The 17,679-nt window shown below is 50.9% G+C and overlaps 2 protein-coding genes across 2 annotated transcripts; both read right to left on the reverse strand.

Moving 5' to 3' along the window:
- Window positions 1–845: 845 nt before the first annotated feature.
- LOC148838992 (uncharacterized) lies at window positions 846–8,163 on the reverse strand. The gene is made up of 11 exons (XM_088932263.1): window positions 8,098–8,163; window positions 6,162–6,423; window positions 5,627–5,800; window positions 4,848–5,005; window positions 4,524–4,722; window positions 4,305–4,401; window positions 3,289–3,460; window positions 2,389–2,602; window positions 1,952–1,953; window positions 1,346–1,494; window positions 846–917 (listed from the first exon to the last, which is right to left on the reverse strand). The coding sequence occupies exons 2-11, from the start codon at window positions 6,410–6,412 to the stop codon at window positions 846–848; spliced, it is 1,488 nt and encodes a 495-aa protein (XP_088788389.1). The 5' UTR covers window positions 6,413–6,423; window positions 8,098–8,163.
- A 122-nt stretch (window positions 8,164–8,285) lies between these two features.
- On the reverse strand, window positions 8,286–16,593 carry LOC148838993 (red-sensitive opsin). The gene is made up of 6 exons (XM_088932275.1): window positions 16,328–16,593; window positions 15,604–15,900; window positions 14,350–14,518; window positions 13,619–13,784; window positions 12,657–12,896; window positions 8,286–11,484 (listed from the first exon to the last, which is right to left on the reverse strand). Exons 1-6 carry the CDS (start codon window positions 16,431–16,433, stop codon window positions 11,368–11,370), a joined length of 1,095 nt encoding a protein of 364 aa, XP_088788401.1. The 5' UTR covers window positions 16,434–16,593; the 3' UTR covers window positions 8,286–11,367.
- Window positions 16,594–17,679: the final 1,086 nt, after the last annotated feature.

Genomic DNA, 17,679 nt, shown 5'->3' on the forward strand with positions numbered 1-17,679 from the left:
GCTTTTTACAAACAAAGCTCCTTTGCCAGAAGATAGATGGGTGTGGCATCAGAGCAGCCTGGGGCGGGTTGCAGGACTGCCCTCCACATGGAGAGATCAGTCCAGGACTCCCAGACCCCCGTCCGATCGATACACATTCCTGAATCAGAGCAGAAGACTTTCTACAGTACACCGAGCAGCCCTGCTCGTCATAGGGCACAAGCTCATAATAATCTATAATCTACCTCATGCGAGACGCATTTTCCATAGAAGCTACCCTGCATCAGATTAAGAATTCGGAATCAGTCAAGGGAAAGCCGAGTGGCATCTCTAACCAGCAGCCCTTCCCAGGAAGGGAACCTTTCACCTCATGGCTTAGGAAAGCAGACCGGGTCCCACAGACTCACTCCAGAAGAAACGTGCTTCCTTTACAGAACAGATTTTTATCAAGTTATTTGCAGAAACCGACAGCAAGACTTGTCCTGACCGAACATCCTCTCTGCAGACTGCCTTATTCGAAACTTTAGAAATGTAATACAATCGGTGCACACAACTCTTACCAAATGCAAAAAAAATACTCTTTATTTTAAAAAAGGCAGAACAGATTGAAAATAGAAAAAAGAAGACATCACAAGATTCCACACCAAGACAAAAATATTAAATAGCCTGTTGCTATTAGGAAATTCAGGATCTGACGTGAACAGGCTGCTCTCAACGGTACTCCTGCGTCACGAGCACTGAATCATGAACAGGAGGGTGGCTTCATCTAATAAAAACATGTTTCATTCCCTACAAGGATCTTGTCTTGAGCACGACCACCCTGACCCCAGGGCTGGCAGGCGCAGATGTGCCCCTCTGTCCCAGCGTCACTGCGATTCTCCCGCAGACACGGCGCCAGGCAGGGACTTCCGACTCCTCCTCAGGTTGTACCTCGGCTGCTAAGAGCAGAGAAGAGAGAGCAGGCGATTCAGGGCAGGGAGGAGCAATCGCACCCAGAGCAGATCCTTCCGGAGCGAGGATGTGGAGAGAAGGAAGGAGCAATCGCAACCAGAGTGGGTACTTCAGTTCGAGGAGGGAGGGAAAAGAGGAGCAATAACTTGTCAGGTCTGACTGAAACAAAATGGCTAGCATCACGGAGTGCAAAGAGACCAAATACTGTGGAACAGCCTCCGATCACACTGTAGCAACTTGCTGGTCCAGACTGCAGTCTGAACACAAGGTCTAAAAGATAAGTACTGCACAGGCTCAAAAAAAACAAAAACAAAACCCTTCATCCTGGAACACAGATCCTGGCTTTGTGGGATCTGGCATTTTTAAAAAGGATGAATGAACGGGATCAAGTACGTGAAGGCCGCTGGCGACGCACCTGCTCCGGGTCCACCAGCACCGCGTACACCAGGTCCGGGGGCGCGCGGTCACTCCGCCGGAGCCGAGCCCCCGACAGCCGGGACCGGCCGCGCTTCTGCACCAGACTGGAGGCGTCCCCCTCTCCTGGGGCTCGGGGGGTCTGCCGAGCTGCAGATGAACACAGAATTCACCCGAGATGAACACAGAAATGCTGAGAAACCAGGAGCCCGCTGTCCGGATCGGTGGCTGGACACTGCTGCTGCGGCCCTGAGCCCTGCGGTGACCGTTCACTTCTAAACCCTGCTCGTGGGGTCGCTCTCTACCACCTCACCTGCGGTACAAGGACCCCCAGCACATCCGAGAGCCACCCCCAGCTACACCTCTTAGAGCCCTACGAGCCCCCGGGGGCCCCAGGGGACACCCTTCGCCCCCTGCAAGCCCCCCCTTACAGGAAAGATACCGCTGCTCTGGGATCAGTCCAGAGGGGAGCAGCGAGCTGCATCCCGGGGCTTCAGGGCAGGACCTGCACCGGCTGAAGGAACTGGATCTCTTTAGGTCTCGAGCAGAGAAGACTAAGAGGGGAGCCGATACTCCTGAACCCCCATCGGCGCCGAGAACCCGGCACACCTCCTCAGGACGCGCGGTGAAAGAGCCGGGGGGGGGCAGGACCAGAAACAAAACTGAACGGAGAACAAAGGGCCCCTTTTCCTCCGGGCCGCGGGAGGGTGGCCTGGGACGAGGTCCCGGGATCGATGAGCTGCCGATCAGCCCACGGGCCGGGGAGGCTGATGTGCCTGCTCGTCTGCCACCTCTTCTTTCTCCACCTGTGTGTGTCCAGGTGTGGGGAGGGCAGCTGGTGCGAGGGTGCGGGTCTCATGCGGGACGAGCTTCACGTTCAGATTCACACATCCTGCACTAGAGCTGCCGTGACACTTCTCGGGTCACGACAGTTCTGAACCTTGATGCCCTGGATGACCCATGACCTTTTCTTGTCATGAACTCCTCATGGTCTTCTTACTTACACGCTGCACAGCAGGGTATGTTACCGACTGAGAGGATCACTCACAGACAGTGTCCTCAGAGAGCAGGGGCTCCTTCACCGAAACCGGGGCGTCAGGGGGCATCTGGGGAGCCGGGATAAACGACCCCTCCAGCACCTCCGGATCCTGGGACACGTCCTTCCGTCTCCACTCCTGGTCTCCCTCCCCGTCTGCCAGCTTCTCCTCCTTGATCCTCCCCTGCAGCACCTCCCAGTCCGCCGCCTGAGAGAGATGCTCTGAGGGGACAGAACCAGGAGGGAGGAAGTTCCCGGGAGAAAAATAAACTCAACTTCAAAACAAGCAGCGCCGCTCTCTGAAAGAGCAGATCTCCCGGTACACAGGAGTGGGGAACAGGAATGCCTCCCGGGATAACAGCTTTAAAGTGCAGGCTCCCGGACTGGGTCGCCTGCTGGTTTGTGTTCCAATCCCAGGGGAGAAGCTGCTGTTGTACCCCCTGAATGAGATCCTGTATCCCACACACACACACACACACCTCCAGTCCAGCCCTCCGCTGTGTCAGTAGGCATGTGGGTGAAAGAGTTGGGGTGTGCTATACGCTGAACAGATGCTGTAGGACCTGACCTGAGTGCATTCTGAATTTACAGACACCTGCTGTGACATTTCAGGAACAGCTGAAAGGCTGGGATAAAGTTGTCAGAAATGGCCACTGTGCCATGGGTGGAAATATATTGTGCAGGTTCTAATGCCATGGTCACTAAGGACCATGAATGGGTGTCCTAACAGAGGGTGACCAGAGCTGTACGCGGACTACAAAATGTCTAGCAAAACTACCCGGATTCAGAGGATGGAGGACACACTGTGTGCATTTTCTGTAGTGTTTTCCAGAACACGGCCTTGTTCATTCCAGACCTGCCCTGAACCACGCGCCCGGTACGGCGTCGCGTGCAGCCGGGGTGCCCACCAGTCCTCTGCAGGCTCAGCTCCACGCTCCTGCGCAGATCCCCCAGCTGCCTCAGGATCTCCACGTTCTCGCGCCGCGCGTCCCGGAACCGCAGGGCCGACGCCACCAGGACCAGCAGGCCGGCCAGCAGCATGGCCCGGCGCAGCAGGCCCAACAGCCAGGCCAGCCGCTCCTGCTCGGGACCAGGGGACAGACGCGTGGGCTGGTCGGAGAAGGGCAACTCCCACCGCCAGGGAGCCGGAGGCATCCGGGCTGCGCGGCGGAGCGCTCCGAGACCGGGCAAAGATCAGGAGGCAGATCAACCAAGAGCACAAGTCAGAGACAACACTAAATAGCTAGAATCGTGTCAAAGGGGAACAGCAACTCTGATTTTAATAGCTCAGCATTAGAAAGAAGCAGCCTGTCACCCCGCGATGACAGTAAAATGTACACAGTAACGTGCAAAACCTCCAACTTGCATCACAAAATAGACTGAATTCCCAGGTGTGCGTAGCACCAAGTTCTGCCATTTAGAACGAGGCAACACAGCCTCCGGTGATGTGAAGGCACTGCAAACAAGCAGACTTGTGAATAAATCTTTTCAATATTGCTTTTGACTTCAAGACAGTTTTGCCCACAGATACTGGATTGGATTCTGTGGTGAAATATCAGCTGCACAACCTGTATGTATTGCAGGGACTGGTGAGCAGGAAGGGCTGCATCACGTCTGAAGTCCCGCAAACTGTCGCTCTCAACTGTGGCAAGACAAGGGATCTGCAACAACATGGTGCACTTTCACCAAGCTCATGATTTTGGGCTTAATTCAAAATTTCGTAATTTTTTTTCTAGATGGTCAAGGAATTCCTTTTGTCACCAAGATTTAATCATCAGTCTGAGAATGTGTGGCTGCAGTTCCCCTTGAAACCAAATCCATGTCGGTCCAGGCGCGTTAACAAAGGAATACCTCCATTCCGCCACCCCGTACGGCAGTCTGCATCAGGCCCTGCGTCACGCTTGGCGCCCTGGTGGGTACTCACCGACTGCTGGAAGCTGGGCTCTCTGGACTCCAGCAGGGCCCGGCAGATCACCCGCTCCAGGTACACATTCACAGCCACCAGGCCGAAGAGGAGCAGCCTGGAACACAGCCACGGAACCGGCAGCTCGAGGGAGGAAGAGGAAGAGGAAGAGGAAGAGGAAGAGGCGTGTTCCCCTCTCCGAGCGGAGCGGAGCGGAGCGCGGCGGCATGGGCCCCCCACCTGGCCCCGGAGGTGCGCCGGGCGGAGGTGAGCAGGAAGGCGGCGCCCAGCGCGCCCAGGTTGTACAGCAGCGACCAGAGCGTGTGCGACTCGGACAGCAGGTAGGTCTGCAGGAAGGCCACGCGGTTGAAGATCTCGGAGAAGGCCAGGCGCTGCTCCTGCGCGGAGCCCCGCATCTCCTCGAACACCTCCTGCACCCCTGGGAGGACGGCCACCCGGGCCGGAAGGTGAGGAAGAGGAAGAGCGCGAGGGCACGCCCACAGACTCCTCTCCTACGACGGAGGATCAACAGCTCACCCCCCCCCCCAACACACCCCCACCCACCCTGGGCCGAGTCCCGCAGGGTCTGCTTCAGGAGCTCGCCGTTCCTCAGGATGGCCTCCTGCGACCTCATGGCCGCGCCCTGGGCCTCTGCCAGGCCCTCCGCCAGCCGCTGCGTGGCGGCCAGCTGGTCCGCGATGCCGGCCGAGCTCTCCGTCAGCCTGCGGGGAGACGGCACCTTCAGCAGGAGGCTCGCTAGGCAGGCGACGGCCCATTTGGCGAACTCGAGCCGATTCCGGCACTTCCTGGAGAACCCCGCCGGAAGAGGTCCTGGGATCCATTAGCTTACTCGCAACCAGACCAGCTAGAAGCACCAGATGGCCTCCCGGCCTCCTCGTTTGTTTCTTCTAAACGACAGAATTCAGATCACAGAATGATCTGGGGGGGGGGAGGGGGACCCAGACCTGAGGTGCTGTTTACATGGTGTTTGTGTGTTCACCCCCATGTTCCCATGGCTTTCTAAAGACATGCTGTTGGGTTTTTATCTCAGGGAAAACTGGCCCTCATGTGAGTGTGTGTCATGTGAGTCTGTCTGTGCCCTGTGATGGACTGGCGTCCCGTCCAACGTGTACCCTGCCTCGCGCCTGTTGCCTTCTGGGATAGGCTCCACCCTGCGACCCTGAATTGGAAGAAGCAGTCAGGAAACGGGTGGGGTGAGAGCTGGATGGGTCCCATCCTCCACACGTAACGCAAAGAGCCCAAGAGCCTCGCACGCTTCCCGATGGGAAGAGGCGCCGATGTTCCGACTCCTCATCCTCCACCGCCGGGCGCCCCGTCCTTACCAGTGGATGGTGTTCTCGGCCCGGTGCTGCCAGCGCTCGCTCTGCAGGAAGTAGCAGATGCTGTGGGCGTGGGTGAAGAACTCGGTGTAGGTGCCGAACGCCACGGCGTCCATGTGCCTGGTGCAGTCCTCCACCGAGCTGCTCCCGGTGCACTCTGGGAAGGAGCGGCCCGACCTGGAGAGGGACACCAGCGAAAAGATGAAATCGCAGGTGTGGCCAAGGGGGGGGGGCACTGGGGGTCCCAGCCTGCACTGCGAGGACAGGGGGGGGGAAATCGGATAGACCAAGCGGCACAAGAGCCCCGAAGACCTGGGCCTTGCCCATACTGCACCCAGATCCACAGCCGTGCCCAAGCGCCGCCAGTGCTCTGTGAAGGAATGCTGGGATACACGGGCGCGCCAACATGCAGGCAGGTGGAAGGACGGCTCGCCCTGCCCGCGCCCTAGTCACCCTGCGAGCACCAAGCTGCGGCGGCCCTCCATAAGGGTGAGGTGGAGGGTGGGGGGTGGGGGGAGAGAGATGCGCACGGCCTCACCTGCGCAGGTGGCAGTGCGCGAAGGCCAGCGCCACGCGGCTCTGCGCGTCCTCGGTGAGCTCCCGGCAGCCCACCTGGAGCTGCTCCAGCGCCCGCGTCCAGCACGCGCCGTAGCGCGGCTGCGCGGCAAAGCCCTGTACCCGCTGCAGCTGGGCGCGGCCCTCCTCCACCAGCGCCCCATCCGGCCCCAGCAGCCGCGAGGGGCGGGGCCAGCTCAGGGCGGCGACGCACAGCAGGGCGAGGGGCCACATGGCCAGAGGGGCTGAGGGGGAGAGACAGGGAGACGGGGGTCAAGCGCGGTCCGGTCATATTGTGACCCGTTCACACGCCCGTCCGGGAGCCACAGGGACAACGGGCACGAGTGGCACCGCACGCCAGCCCGGATGCAGCCCTGCCCACCGCGCAGACGCCGCGCAATGACCGGACGCCGGCCGAGCTAAAGCCTGGTGATTGTTAGCGTGTCGAGTCGGCCGAGTCTGAGGGGTGAAAGGCCCCGCCACATGGCGGCCCGGCGTCCTCTCTTCAACTCGCAGGGAGGAACGCCCGTCGCCCAGCAAGGGCGCTGGCATCTGGGGGTGAGAGGAACTGCAGAAACAGATATGGAATTACAGTAAGAAACAAAAAACAAGCACACTGGCTAACGATGGGGGTGGGATCAGTCAGGCTGAGCAGACAAGTTTTTTTTATTAAAAAAAAGCCCTTTCCTATGAACCAGTTTGCCTATATTTTTGACCTCAGGTGTGTTTTTAATCAGCTTGAGCTTCGGACCGCCCCTCCCTGCTCCTGCAGCTGTCACAGGGATGCAGGTCAAATACCCCCAGTTATCGAAATACAGGAGAAACGGCAAGGAAAACAAGGCGTTTGATGCCGATTATGTATAATAGAAGGCTGCCAGTTCGAATCCCGCAGCCGGCAGAGGAATCCTACTCCGTTGGGCCCCTGAGCAAGGCCCTTCACCCCAACTGCTCCAGGGGCGCCATATAAATGGCTGACCTGCGCTCTGACCCCCAGCTTCTCTCCCTGTCTGTGTGTCTCCTGGAGAGCAAGCTGGGGTCTGCGAAAAGACACATTCCTCATGCAAGAAATTGATCTGATCTTATAATCGCTGAACAGCCTTTTGTACCGCACATTCATGCCTTCACGCTTTTGTTTGGCAGGTGCCGCACACGGCGTGCGTGCCATCACGGGGAACGTGAATCGGTTAACTTCTAGCAAAAAAACAACAAACACCTTCCAAGTACGCCTCTAGCCTGAAAACGCGGCGTGTCTATTGTTCGCTAGCGGCAGGGACCGGACAGACTCCAATTGACACCAAGCGAAACGCAAGTGCCCGATGACTGATTTTGAGATCGCATAAACCGCTCTTCTCTTTTCTGCGCTTCCGAAACGTCATGTGCTCGATGCCCTTGGCAGCCGCCTGGTTCCCGGCTCCCCCGCTCAAATCCAACACGTCGTGTACCGCGGTGCTTTGCGGGAAAAGCTCGAGAATGACCGGGTGGGAGAGGGGTGAGGGGAGAGGGGGGAAGAACATACGGGAAACGTCCGGCTGTAAAAAAAACAATGTTGCGATACTTCCCTCACCCTGACGTCTGAAAAACCTACGCGTCGCGGAAACTGCATGGTGTAAAAAGACTCTAAGGAGACGCAGTGTAATGAGAGAATTATGACGAACACAAGCCTGTATTGACGAAATGGACTTTAACGGTTATAAAGCTGATAAAAACAGATGTTCTTTCGCGGTTTTCACGCGCGTCCCAACACTAATATTTAATTCTACCGATGCGTTTTACGGACCACGCAACACCACGCGTTCACTCTTCAACGATCTCGTTTGTTTTCGAGTAGATCTAACTAAATCGCCATCACTTTTAAAGTAATGATTTCAAAGACACATGCTCTTTAAGCGTCTACGCGTCAATTAGAGAAACCGACTTACCCTTTAGATTTCGCTTAGAGTTGTCGAAAAAAAAAGCGAGCGGAGAGCGACGCGTTTTTTCTCTAAAACTTGCGGCGCACAAGGACTCTCCCCATTGGCCAGCTCTTGAAATCTTCTGCCAATTGAATTACCCAAATGCCGCCTCCCGATTGGGTGTAATTATGCAATTACGACTGTAGGGAACATGGGATTTGTAGTTTTACGGAGATTTAATTTAAAGATAACTGGCCTTGGATGTAATGTAGCTGCTTTCTGCAGCTGAGTGGTGCGGCGTTAATTAGCGCTTTGCTGTTTCGTTTTTTTGCGTTTTTAGGCGCATGCAATAGTGAGAGTTATGTATAGGCTGGTATTTATGACTGATAAACAAACATATCAAGTTCCTCATTAAGCTGAGCTGTACAGTGTTGTCCAACATCTACATGCTTAAAAATGCTTTTTGAAATCTACATGCTTAAAACACGTGTACACCTGGAGTACAGACTCTCACTGGGGTCACTGTATACACACACCTGGAGTACATACAGACTCTTACTGGAGTCATTGTATACACACACACCTGGAGTACAGACTCTTAGTGGAGACACTGTACACACACACCTGGAGTACAGACTCTTACTGGAGACACTGTATATACACACACCTGGAGTACAGACTCTTACTGGAGACACTGTATACACACACCTGGAGTACAGACTCTTACTGGAGACACTGTATATACACACACCTGGAGTACAGACTCTTACTGGAGACACTGTATACACACACACCTGGAGTACAGACTCTTACTGGAGTCACTGTACACACACACACACACACACGCCTGGAATTCAGACTCCTACTGGAGTCACTGTACACACACACACCTGGAGTACAGACTCTTACTGGAGACACTGTACACACACACACCTGGAGTACAGACTCTTACTGAAGTCACTGTACACACACACACCTAGAGTACAGACTCTTACTGGAGTCACTGTACACACACACCTGGAGTACAGACTCTTACTGGAGTCACTGTACACACACACACACACCTGGAGTACAGACTCTTACTGGAGTCACTGTACACACACACACCTGGAGTACAGACTCTTACTGAAGTCACTGTACACACACACACACCTGGAGTACAGACCCTTACTGGAGACACTGTACACACACACACACCTAGAGTACAGACTCTTACTGGGGTCACCGTACACACACACCTGGAGTACAGACTCTTACTGGAGTCACTGTACACACACACACACACACACCTGGAATTCAGACTCCTACTGAAGTCACTGTACACACACACACCTGGAGTACAGACCCTTACTGGAGACACTGTACACACACACACACCTAGAGTACAGACTCTTACTGGGGTCACCGTACACACACACCTGGAGTACAGACTCTCACTGGGGTCCATGTATACACACACCTGGAGTACAGACTCTTACTGGTGTCACTGTATATATATATTCCTTAGTGCTCGCCTGTTCCCAATTGTGATTAATAACCTTCCCAATGACAATAAAAACACAGAAATGTATTGTTTTTCTATTTGCTGCAGATTTAATTCCCATCAAAAAAGAATAACATATATAAATTATGTGTCCTATGGTATCGTGTTTTTTTTTCTTTTTTTCTTTGCAGGATTACCTAGAGCAGAAGGCTTTATAATAATAACAACAGCAGAAATAAATACACATCCTCTTATCAACACTTTGTACAGAGCCGGGTAGAGCTGTTATTCGACAGTTTACAGGTGTTTTAGAACCTGTTTTCCAGAACTCGGGTACAAATTGATACACAGTGCAGAGATACTGAATTAAAATACCGTGCTAGGCTTGTCCAGTATTGACCATAAACAACGCCTTAAGACACTGACCACTGGCAATGTCATCACTTCAGTTACATTCCTCGGAGTGCTAAAAATTGTACAGAAAACAAGTTTTCCTACTTTCAAGCTTCAATCAACAGTTCAGTGCCATTCTGTTGTCATTCAGAAGGATAAAATGTGAAAACCAGTTTTTCTGTGTTAAGATATGAAAGCTGCTCCCTGCATACAATTGCAAGGGCACAAGGAAGAGTCTCTACAGATTTATGTCCTGGCATGGGGTCGTCCTTTGCAAACATCAGAAGTTCTGCAGAAATCGTCCGTGGTTTCAACAGTGTCAACATGCACATATGGGAGAGTCACAGCTTGAGGTTCCTGTTTTTTTTAGATTTAACCCCACCAAGGAGAGATTTACGCACTGATCTCCTCATATGCTGAGTGCTGTGCGTTTGTACGGCACACAGCCTATAAAGAAATAAACAAGAAACATGAAGAAAAAATACAATTCTGAGGAATCAAACTGACCAAAGCACAGTTCCAGGGGAGATCCCAGTCTCAATCTAGTCTTGCTACTCCAGTCCAAACTGTCTTGAGGCAGATGCAGCCTGCTGTGCTGCTTTCAGATTGATTGGAAAAGCTGTGTCTCATCCTGCACACCCTGTATAGCACAATGGCCCCCACGTCTGGGGGGGTGACAGAGTAAGATGAGACCCCTCGATTAGCCATGCCTGATCGAACAGCACATCTGGCTCATCAGACACAACAGCGTGGCCAGGTCATTCAGCATTACAGAGAAGGGGACTGCAGAGACATAAACTGTGAACAATTTTTTTTTTAAAAAATCTGATTTCTTATTGACGGGGAGATGGTGAGTGCATTATTACAAAATACACCTAAAAAAAATTAGAGTGCTATTTCTGAATATAAAACAGTAGTAGCAGCATAAGCAAATTTTTAATCAGCGCAATACTCTCTTCTGCGGTGTTCCTAGCGGGTAAGGAGATAATGAAATTTGAATAACGACACTTTTAAAACTAAAAGGTCCACTGGAGCAGGTGGTGGTGTGATGTAACTCAATACCTCAAAATGAGAAGAGGTGTAAATAAAATATTTTTTACAGAAATATATACAGATTTGCTTTGGGCTGTCTTTATCACACAACCGTCCCCTGTCGTTGAGGTTTGCCTGTGTTGTCTGTGAGTATCTTACGCGATAGACAGAAGGCGGGTTGTGCTGATGAGTTGGTGTTAAAGCAGGGACGGTAGACTGAAAGAGTCATTAATATACTGTGTATTTGTACGAGTCCTTCACATATTATTTTGTTGTTTTTTTTCCCATAAGATAGTTTTTTTCTTCTTCTTCTTCTTTTTTTTTTTGTTAAATTCGTCGGACGAGTTCTCCTGGCGAGTTCCCGCGGCGCGCGAGGTATGGCGGTTATTTTACGCGGGAGAGACGGAGGAATTTGAGACCGAGGAGACTTCCGTTTTGGACGCTGAGGACAGTTCGGACCCGTCGTCCACCTTCTTACCGAACAGCTGCATTATGCAGTTGCGGAACTGAAACGAAGAAGGGGGGGGGGGGGGAGACATTTGGAAAGGTGAGGTGTTCGTTAGACAGGAGTCGTCATCAGCGTCAAGACGACCGCAGCAAAGGGAGCTGCGTGTGTTGTGTTCAAACACCGGACCGTGACGTGAAGGATATTGCCGGTCACAACATCTTGGCAGCGTAGTGCGCTTACAAATTCGGTCGTCTGTGAAAAATGAGGGGTCGCTGATTCAAAACAGCGTCCTTCTGTATAGTTTTAGTGCAAATGTGTAGCGTGACAGACTGGAAGTTAGCACACTGCAAAAAATGCAAGAGTGTGTTGTTCTTTTTTGAAAGTCTGAAGGACTTCCCCTCCCATTTTAATCTTGCGCAATTTTTTTTTTGTGTGTGAAAACGTTTATGCTCAAAAACGTGCGTCCAACATCTTACACACTAGGAGTTTGTCGGGGCTCATCTAAGAATTTGTGTTAATCGCCCCCGTGTGGATAGGCTTTGGCGCAGCAAGCGAGCTTCCTATATGTGTGGTATTTGCTCTGGTAGAACTGAACTTACAACTTGAAATGAGAACCTCACACCTCAAGAAGGCTCCACAGCCGAAACGTTGTTTTTCTTTTCTTTTCTTTTCAGCCTGGAATAAACCCGTTACCTGTTCCTTTGCAGCCCACGCATGCTGGCGCAGCTCCCCACAGTACTTGAACTTAAAGCTTTTATCACTTGCCGTTTTTTTCTTTTCCAGTAATGCAAAGATTGAATGGCTGCAATTCAGCTGTGCAAGTCTTTTTATTTTGTTCTGTTTTGAAATGGGATATTTAAGATGAAAACTCTAGCACTTCATGCGTGTGAACTTCACCACACAGGGAGTAAATTACGTACAAATCTGAAACGTTGCAGGCCCTTAGATTTATTTAAAATCAAGGGTTTCAAGTAGGGAGCTGCATCAGTATGCATAGGCCGCACAGGAACTGTTCAAGGCTGTTCCTGTTTCTTCACCTTTCAGCGGGATTGAACCTTAACCTGTTCCTTAAATTACAAGGCAGGTAATGTAGCACATACAGTACTGTAGTAGCAATGCAAATGATTTCATATGGTCCCTCTCCTGCTTGTAGCTACAGTGGTAATAGCTACATAATAGCTAATAGTATGAAACTGTGCAGGTGGAACACACGTCAAGCTCAGCCCTCACCTGTCTGTTCATGAAGACGTAGATGACGGGGTTGTAGATGGTGGCGCTCTTGGCAAAGTAGGCAGGCATGGCAGCCGCCAGGGGGTGGAAGGCGTACCCAGGGTAGGCAGTACCGAAGCAGACAAAGAAGGTGTACGGGCCCCAGCAGACGCAGTACGCCACGATCATGACCACCACCATCCTGGACACTTCCTTCTCCGCTTTCTGGGTGGACTCGGACTCCTTCTGTTGCTGGGCGACCTGGAGGGGGAAAAGGGACAGCAGAGATCAGAGGCCTGTGAGGCAGGATCCGGGGACGGGGCTCTGCCAGCTCAGTGCTAGCGCCACGAGCCTCAAGCCAGGAAACGCCAACATGACGTCCAATTCATGATTATTATCTCTGGAGAATGTGACTGAAGCCGGGCTTGTAAAACTGAACAGAAGAAAATTCGAGTTTGCATGGCAGCCCCCTGATCCTGAAGAACTCCATTTCCGCAGGTCCCCTAGAATTACAGATCATCTGATTATCTGGAACAAGCAGTTCCTACTTGGCAAAACCCAGCTACAGTGTGAATTAATACATTAAGAGTTGAGGATGCCTGCTGTCTTGAGAAGACATCAGTGAGAGATGCTGTTCTCCTTCAGTCAGAACTAAGCTACCAGTACATTATTGCAGAGCTGCTATCTTATTAAAAAGGAATTGATGCAGGTGAAGAGTGGGAACCTGTCTCCACTTTTTTACTCCCCCTCCGCGGCCTCACTGTGAGCCAACACGTAAAGACACAATTGGATTGAAGATTGATTTTTTTTTTTTAATGTTGAGGGTGAGAACAACATCTCAGAGGAAGTACAGCTCTGCCCCAAAGAAGCTCCAGTAAACCCATGTGGTACCACTTTTCTTCATGTACCAGCGCGTCTCTATGTGTTACAATCAATTTCCGATGTAGGAAATTGTGCGCATGTGTGATCTGCAGGGTACGTACAGAGCGGATGGCCAGCCACACAGCAATGTAGCAGAGGACGATGATGGCCAGAGGGATTATACAGCAGGTGATCATTAGCACCACCATGTAGGACACCATCCCAGGGTCCTCATTGCCACTGAACACATCAGGTCCGCAGGATGTCTTCAGACCATGAGGCCAGTACCTGAGGCGCAGACAGAGAACAAGAGAGGGTGTAGGAGGAAGAGAACAATTCATTTAAACCTGGATTTGGTTTTTGTGCATTTCCTTCTATCTTTATTTACACAAGAGCATTTTACGGGAGTCCTGAGTGAATCCACCTGAAAAGCCGGTCATCTGGAGCTCAGGTTTGAGCTCCGACTGAGTTCTCACTGACTTCTAGAGTCCTCTGTACTGGAGCTGTTTGAGTCTGGCCTGTGTATGTGATTGTGGTGCAGACATGGCCTTCATTTGCTGCACAGTATTGGACCATCTTGATCACTGGGAAGTGACCTTGCAGTGTTCCCACTTAGAGGGAGACATTTCCTCGAATAAGATATTAGCTCTATTGACTGCACTGGGCCGCTTGTGGTGTAGAAATGGCGCACAGCCTGTGGCGTGACCATGTACTTGGGAAGGGAAAGATTGTACAGTTTTAACCCCTCCCCTGCTGAAAGATATAGAGTTGAGCTGACTTGCCTAGCAATCATTGATTCCAGTTAGGGGAGAGACAGAAGTGATTAATCATTATTTATGAGGAAAACCCATACCTGCTCCAGCCGAAAATGGGAGGCGCGCACCAGCCGGCAGACCACACCCAGGTAAAGATGATGCCTCCCAAAGCCCATTTGGAATCAAACTTAACGTTTCCAAAGGGCTTGCAGACCACCACCCACCTCTCCCAGGAGATCACAGTGAGAGACCACAGACCAGCAATGCCTGTGGGGAAACAGAATGATTGGATCTAGAGGCAAGCAAGAGAAGGCATTCTTTCAAATACCTGTACACTTTTTTCCTTCTTTTCCTACATGCATTCCTATGATCAGTGCAAAAAATTCTGATCAAGCACACTAGATGGACGTAATGGTCTCTTCTTACTTGTAGCCTTTTATTGATTTCCTGCATCTGTTTCAGTCATGTACCCATGACCTGACACTTATCTTAACTTATTAGGTCAAGGGCACTTCCTTTCAAGACATCATGCTCTTGCTAAAATAGGTGGGGTGGGGTGGGGTGGGTTTCCAGCTGTGGTGACACGAATCATGAAGTGAGACCCATGCCAAAAAACAGGCATTTCCAAAAATTAGTCCCTCCAAGCCGACCAACTAAAACAGTTCTCAATCCATGTACTGGAGAGTCACAGTTCAGCTGGTCACAAAGGTCACACTTATGTCATCAACTGGTAAGGAGTTTGAACATGTTTTTTAAGTAATTTAGTAAGTTAATTCAATGACTCAAATCAGGAATGGCTGATTAGAGTCCTTGAGCTCTACAGGGTTTTGTTATTTCAATTACAGATGATCCCTACACGTCTTAATCGAAGAGGTCACCCAACAGGTCGATTCAAGCTTCAGTGGTCCAAACTGACTTATTCCAAGTGTTAAGGAAGTGATGGTTTGTGGGTAAAACATAAAACCAACTGTATCATCAGCAGCGTTGGCCACCTCTAAATTGAAACAACAGGGAAAGCTCGTAATATCATGTCAATTGTTAAACGGCACTCTTTGGCACCTCCACTTTCAATCCAAATGCTTTCGTACCAACAACGGGTGACGTGACATCCTCCTCAGCTTGGCACTTCACCTTTACAGTTCCTCTTTTTTTTGTTGACCTGTGACACTCAACTAGACCTGTGTCTCCATGGGATAAATGTTTTCTTGCATCTCACAAGCAGAGATCTGCTTTGCACAGGAGCTGCTCACAGACTTGACAGGTCAGCAGTTATGTGTTAGCAATTACTGAAGGCATGCTTTGCTTGCAGTGTTAGATTTCAAGCCTTACCAAGATTTAGGCAGAGTGCTTACCGCAAGTGGCAACGGTGAAACCCTCAAAGACGCACATGGGGTGGCCAAGGATGAAGTAGCCGAAGATCTGGTTGCAGATGCTGATCGTGGTAGCCAGCAGAGTCTCGCCCAGGTCGGCGATGGCCAGGTTCACCAGGATCCAGTTCAGCGGGTGTCGCAGCTTCTTGAACTTCCAGGTGGCCACCAGCACCAGGCCATTGGTGAAGACGGAGGCGATGAACACGAAGATCATCCACAGGGTGGAAATGTTGTACACCCAGCGGGGTGCGATATGGTAGTTCGGGCCCTCGAAGGGACCTACAGATAATCACATCACGTCAACTTCACTTATTGGTTCTCATGTTTTATTGCATGTAGTTTACAGCATGACATGATCTAAGCAAATACTGTGTGTGTGTTCCTGGCGTCCCCCAGTCTGTTTGGATCAGCTATGAAGTGATCCCTAGGTTCTTACTTTGTATATTGGAAGTGTATTCGTAACAGAATTTGGATTTTATTCTAGCATACCATACATCTACTACTGTAAACTGAAAATGTGCTGAGACAAAAGGCTAAATAAGTGCCCAGAGTGGTATAATGTAAAGAAACCAATTTAAAAGCCCAAAAAATCAGGATCTGATGGGTAGCAAGCTCATCACAACCAGTGATTGGCCCTTACGTGGGTCTTCAGTTTTGGCCAAAGGTTTCTGCTTTGGTGTAGTGTGTCCCTTGCTCTGTCTCTCACCTCTGGTGTTGTTGGTGTTGGTGTAGGTGAAGATGGAGTCCCTTGTGGTGTCCTCTTCATGTTTTCGACGGGCTGCGAACACAGCGCTCCCCCAGTGCTCCGTCATCTTGTGCCGGCGTTCTTTGTGGCACGAGAGGGCTGCTCTCTGTTTCACCTCTACTCCTTGTCGCGCCCCTGTCTCTCCTTCCCTCTGTTTGTAGCCCTTGGTGTTTGTACGTACCGCTGTCCTGTCTTTCGGGATCTCCCTGTCTCTTTTTCCGCCTCTCACCTTATGCGCAACCAACGGTCTTCCACCCACTGGACACAGCTCTTTTATACCGGACTGGTCTCGGACGGATTACGGCCAACGTCATCCGAATTAGAGCCAAGGGTGGGAGGGGCGATGGTGTAAGGCAGGAACCAGTAGTGAAGTTTTTCGACTAACTGATCTTTTAATGAGGATCCTGGCATTAATGGGGGCCGAACTGAGCTGTGTCCATCACACACAATCACACAAAGGTAGGCTCACACACACAGGGCCCTGGCATGTATACAGTTTGAGGGTAATCTTCCTTAGATAAGAAGTGGGTCTTTTCTGGCCAGTTCAGGTGAAATCTCCGATCCTTCTCTTTGTTAATCTGATGTGCCCCGGGGGACTAATTAACCAGGAAGGCCAAAGTGTTAATTTTTTTTTTCCTAAATCACTCTCCTGCAAATTGGGTTGCCCTCCTTTTTAGTTTTCTTGTGCGGCCTTAGGTAAGTTGAGAGTTTGAAAAGCAGCTGCCAAAGCCATTACCAGTTCTCGTTAAAGCTTTGCTTGCGTCGGATATCATTTGTCTCTGTTACAGTGATGGGTAAGGTTTTAGTATCTTCCAAGAAACTAATCAATTCGGCTGCCCTCAAATAGCATGGTGGCCGCAACTTTAGAAGTTGTTGAAACCCCACACTGGTTCTCGAGCTGGGATGACGTCACCTTTGCCAATCTTTTAGGGTGTTTAAGGGTAAAAGTTGATTGCCTATCAGGCCTCATGAGAGTTTAAGGTCTGCGATCAACAGCGGCTGTTTTTATCAATGATCGTTTTTCCAAAAGTACCGTGAATGCAAAGGTCTAAAAGCATCAGTTGACCAGGAGATGCCTTTAGTATTAAAATAAATGTGAAATGGGTTTTATTTACTTCATTTATTTTACTGGTGGTTTTGGGACACGGAGGCGGAGTGAATAAAACAAATAACGGGAACATATACCTCAGTAAAGTGAAAGGTCATTGTTCTGTGCCCGCACTTTAAAACAACAACAACGCTCCCTGAGAAGAATCCTGAGCTGCATTTTCCTCGATGGCGTCCAGCACAAAAACCATAGTGTCCATGATGGA

This window comes from Atractosteus spatula, chromosome 2 (assembly GCF_055471065.1).
Source record: "Atractosteus spatula isolate fAtrSpa1 chromosome 2, fAtrSpa1.hap1, whole genome shotgun sequence".
Classification (NCBI taxonomy): Eukaryota; Metazoa; Chordata; class Actinopteri; order Semionotiformes; family Lepisosteidae; genus Atractosteus; species Atractosteus spatula.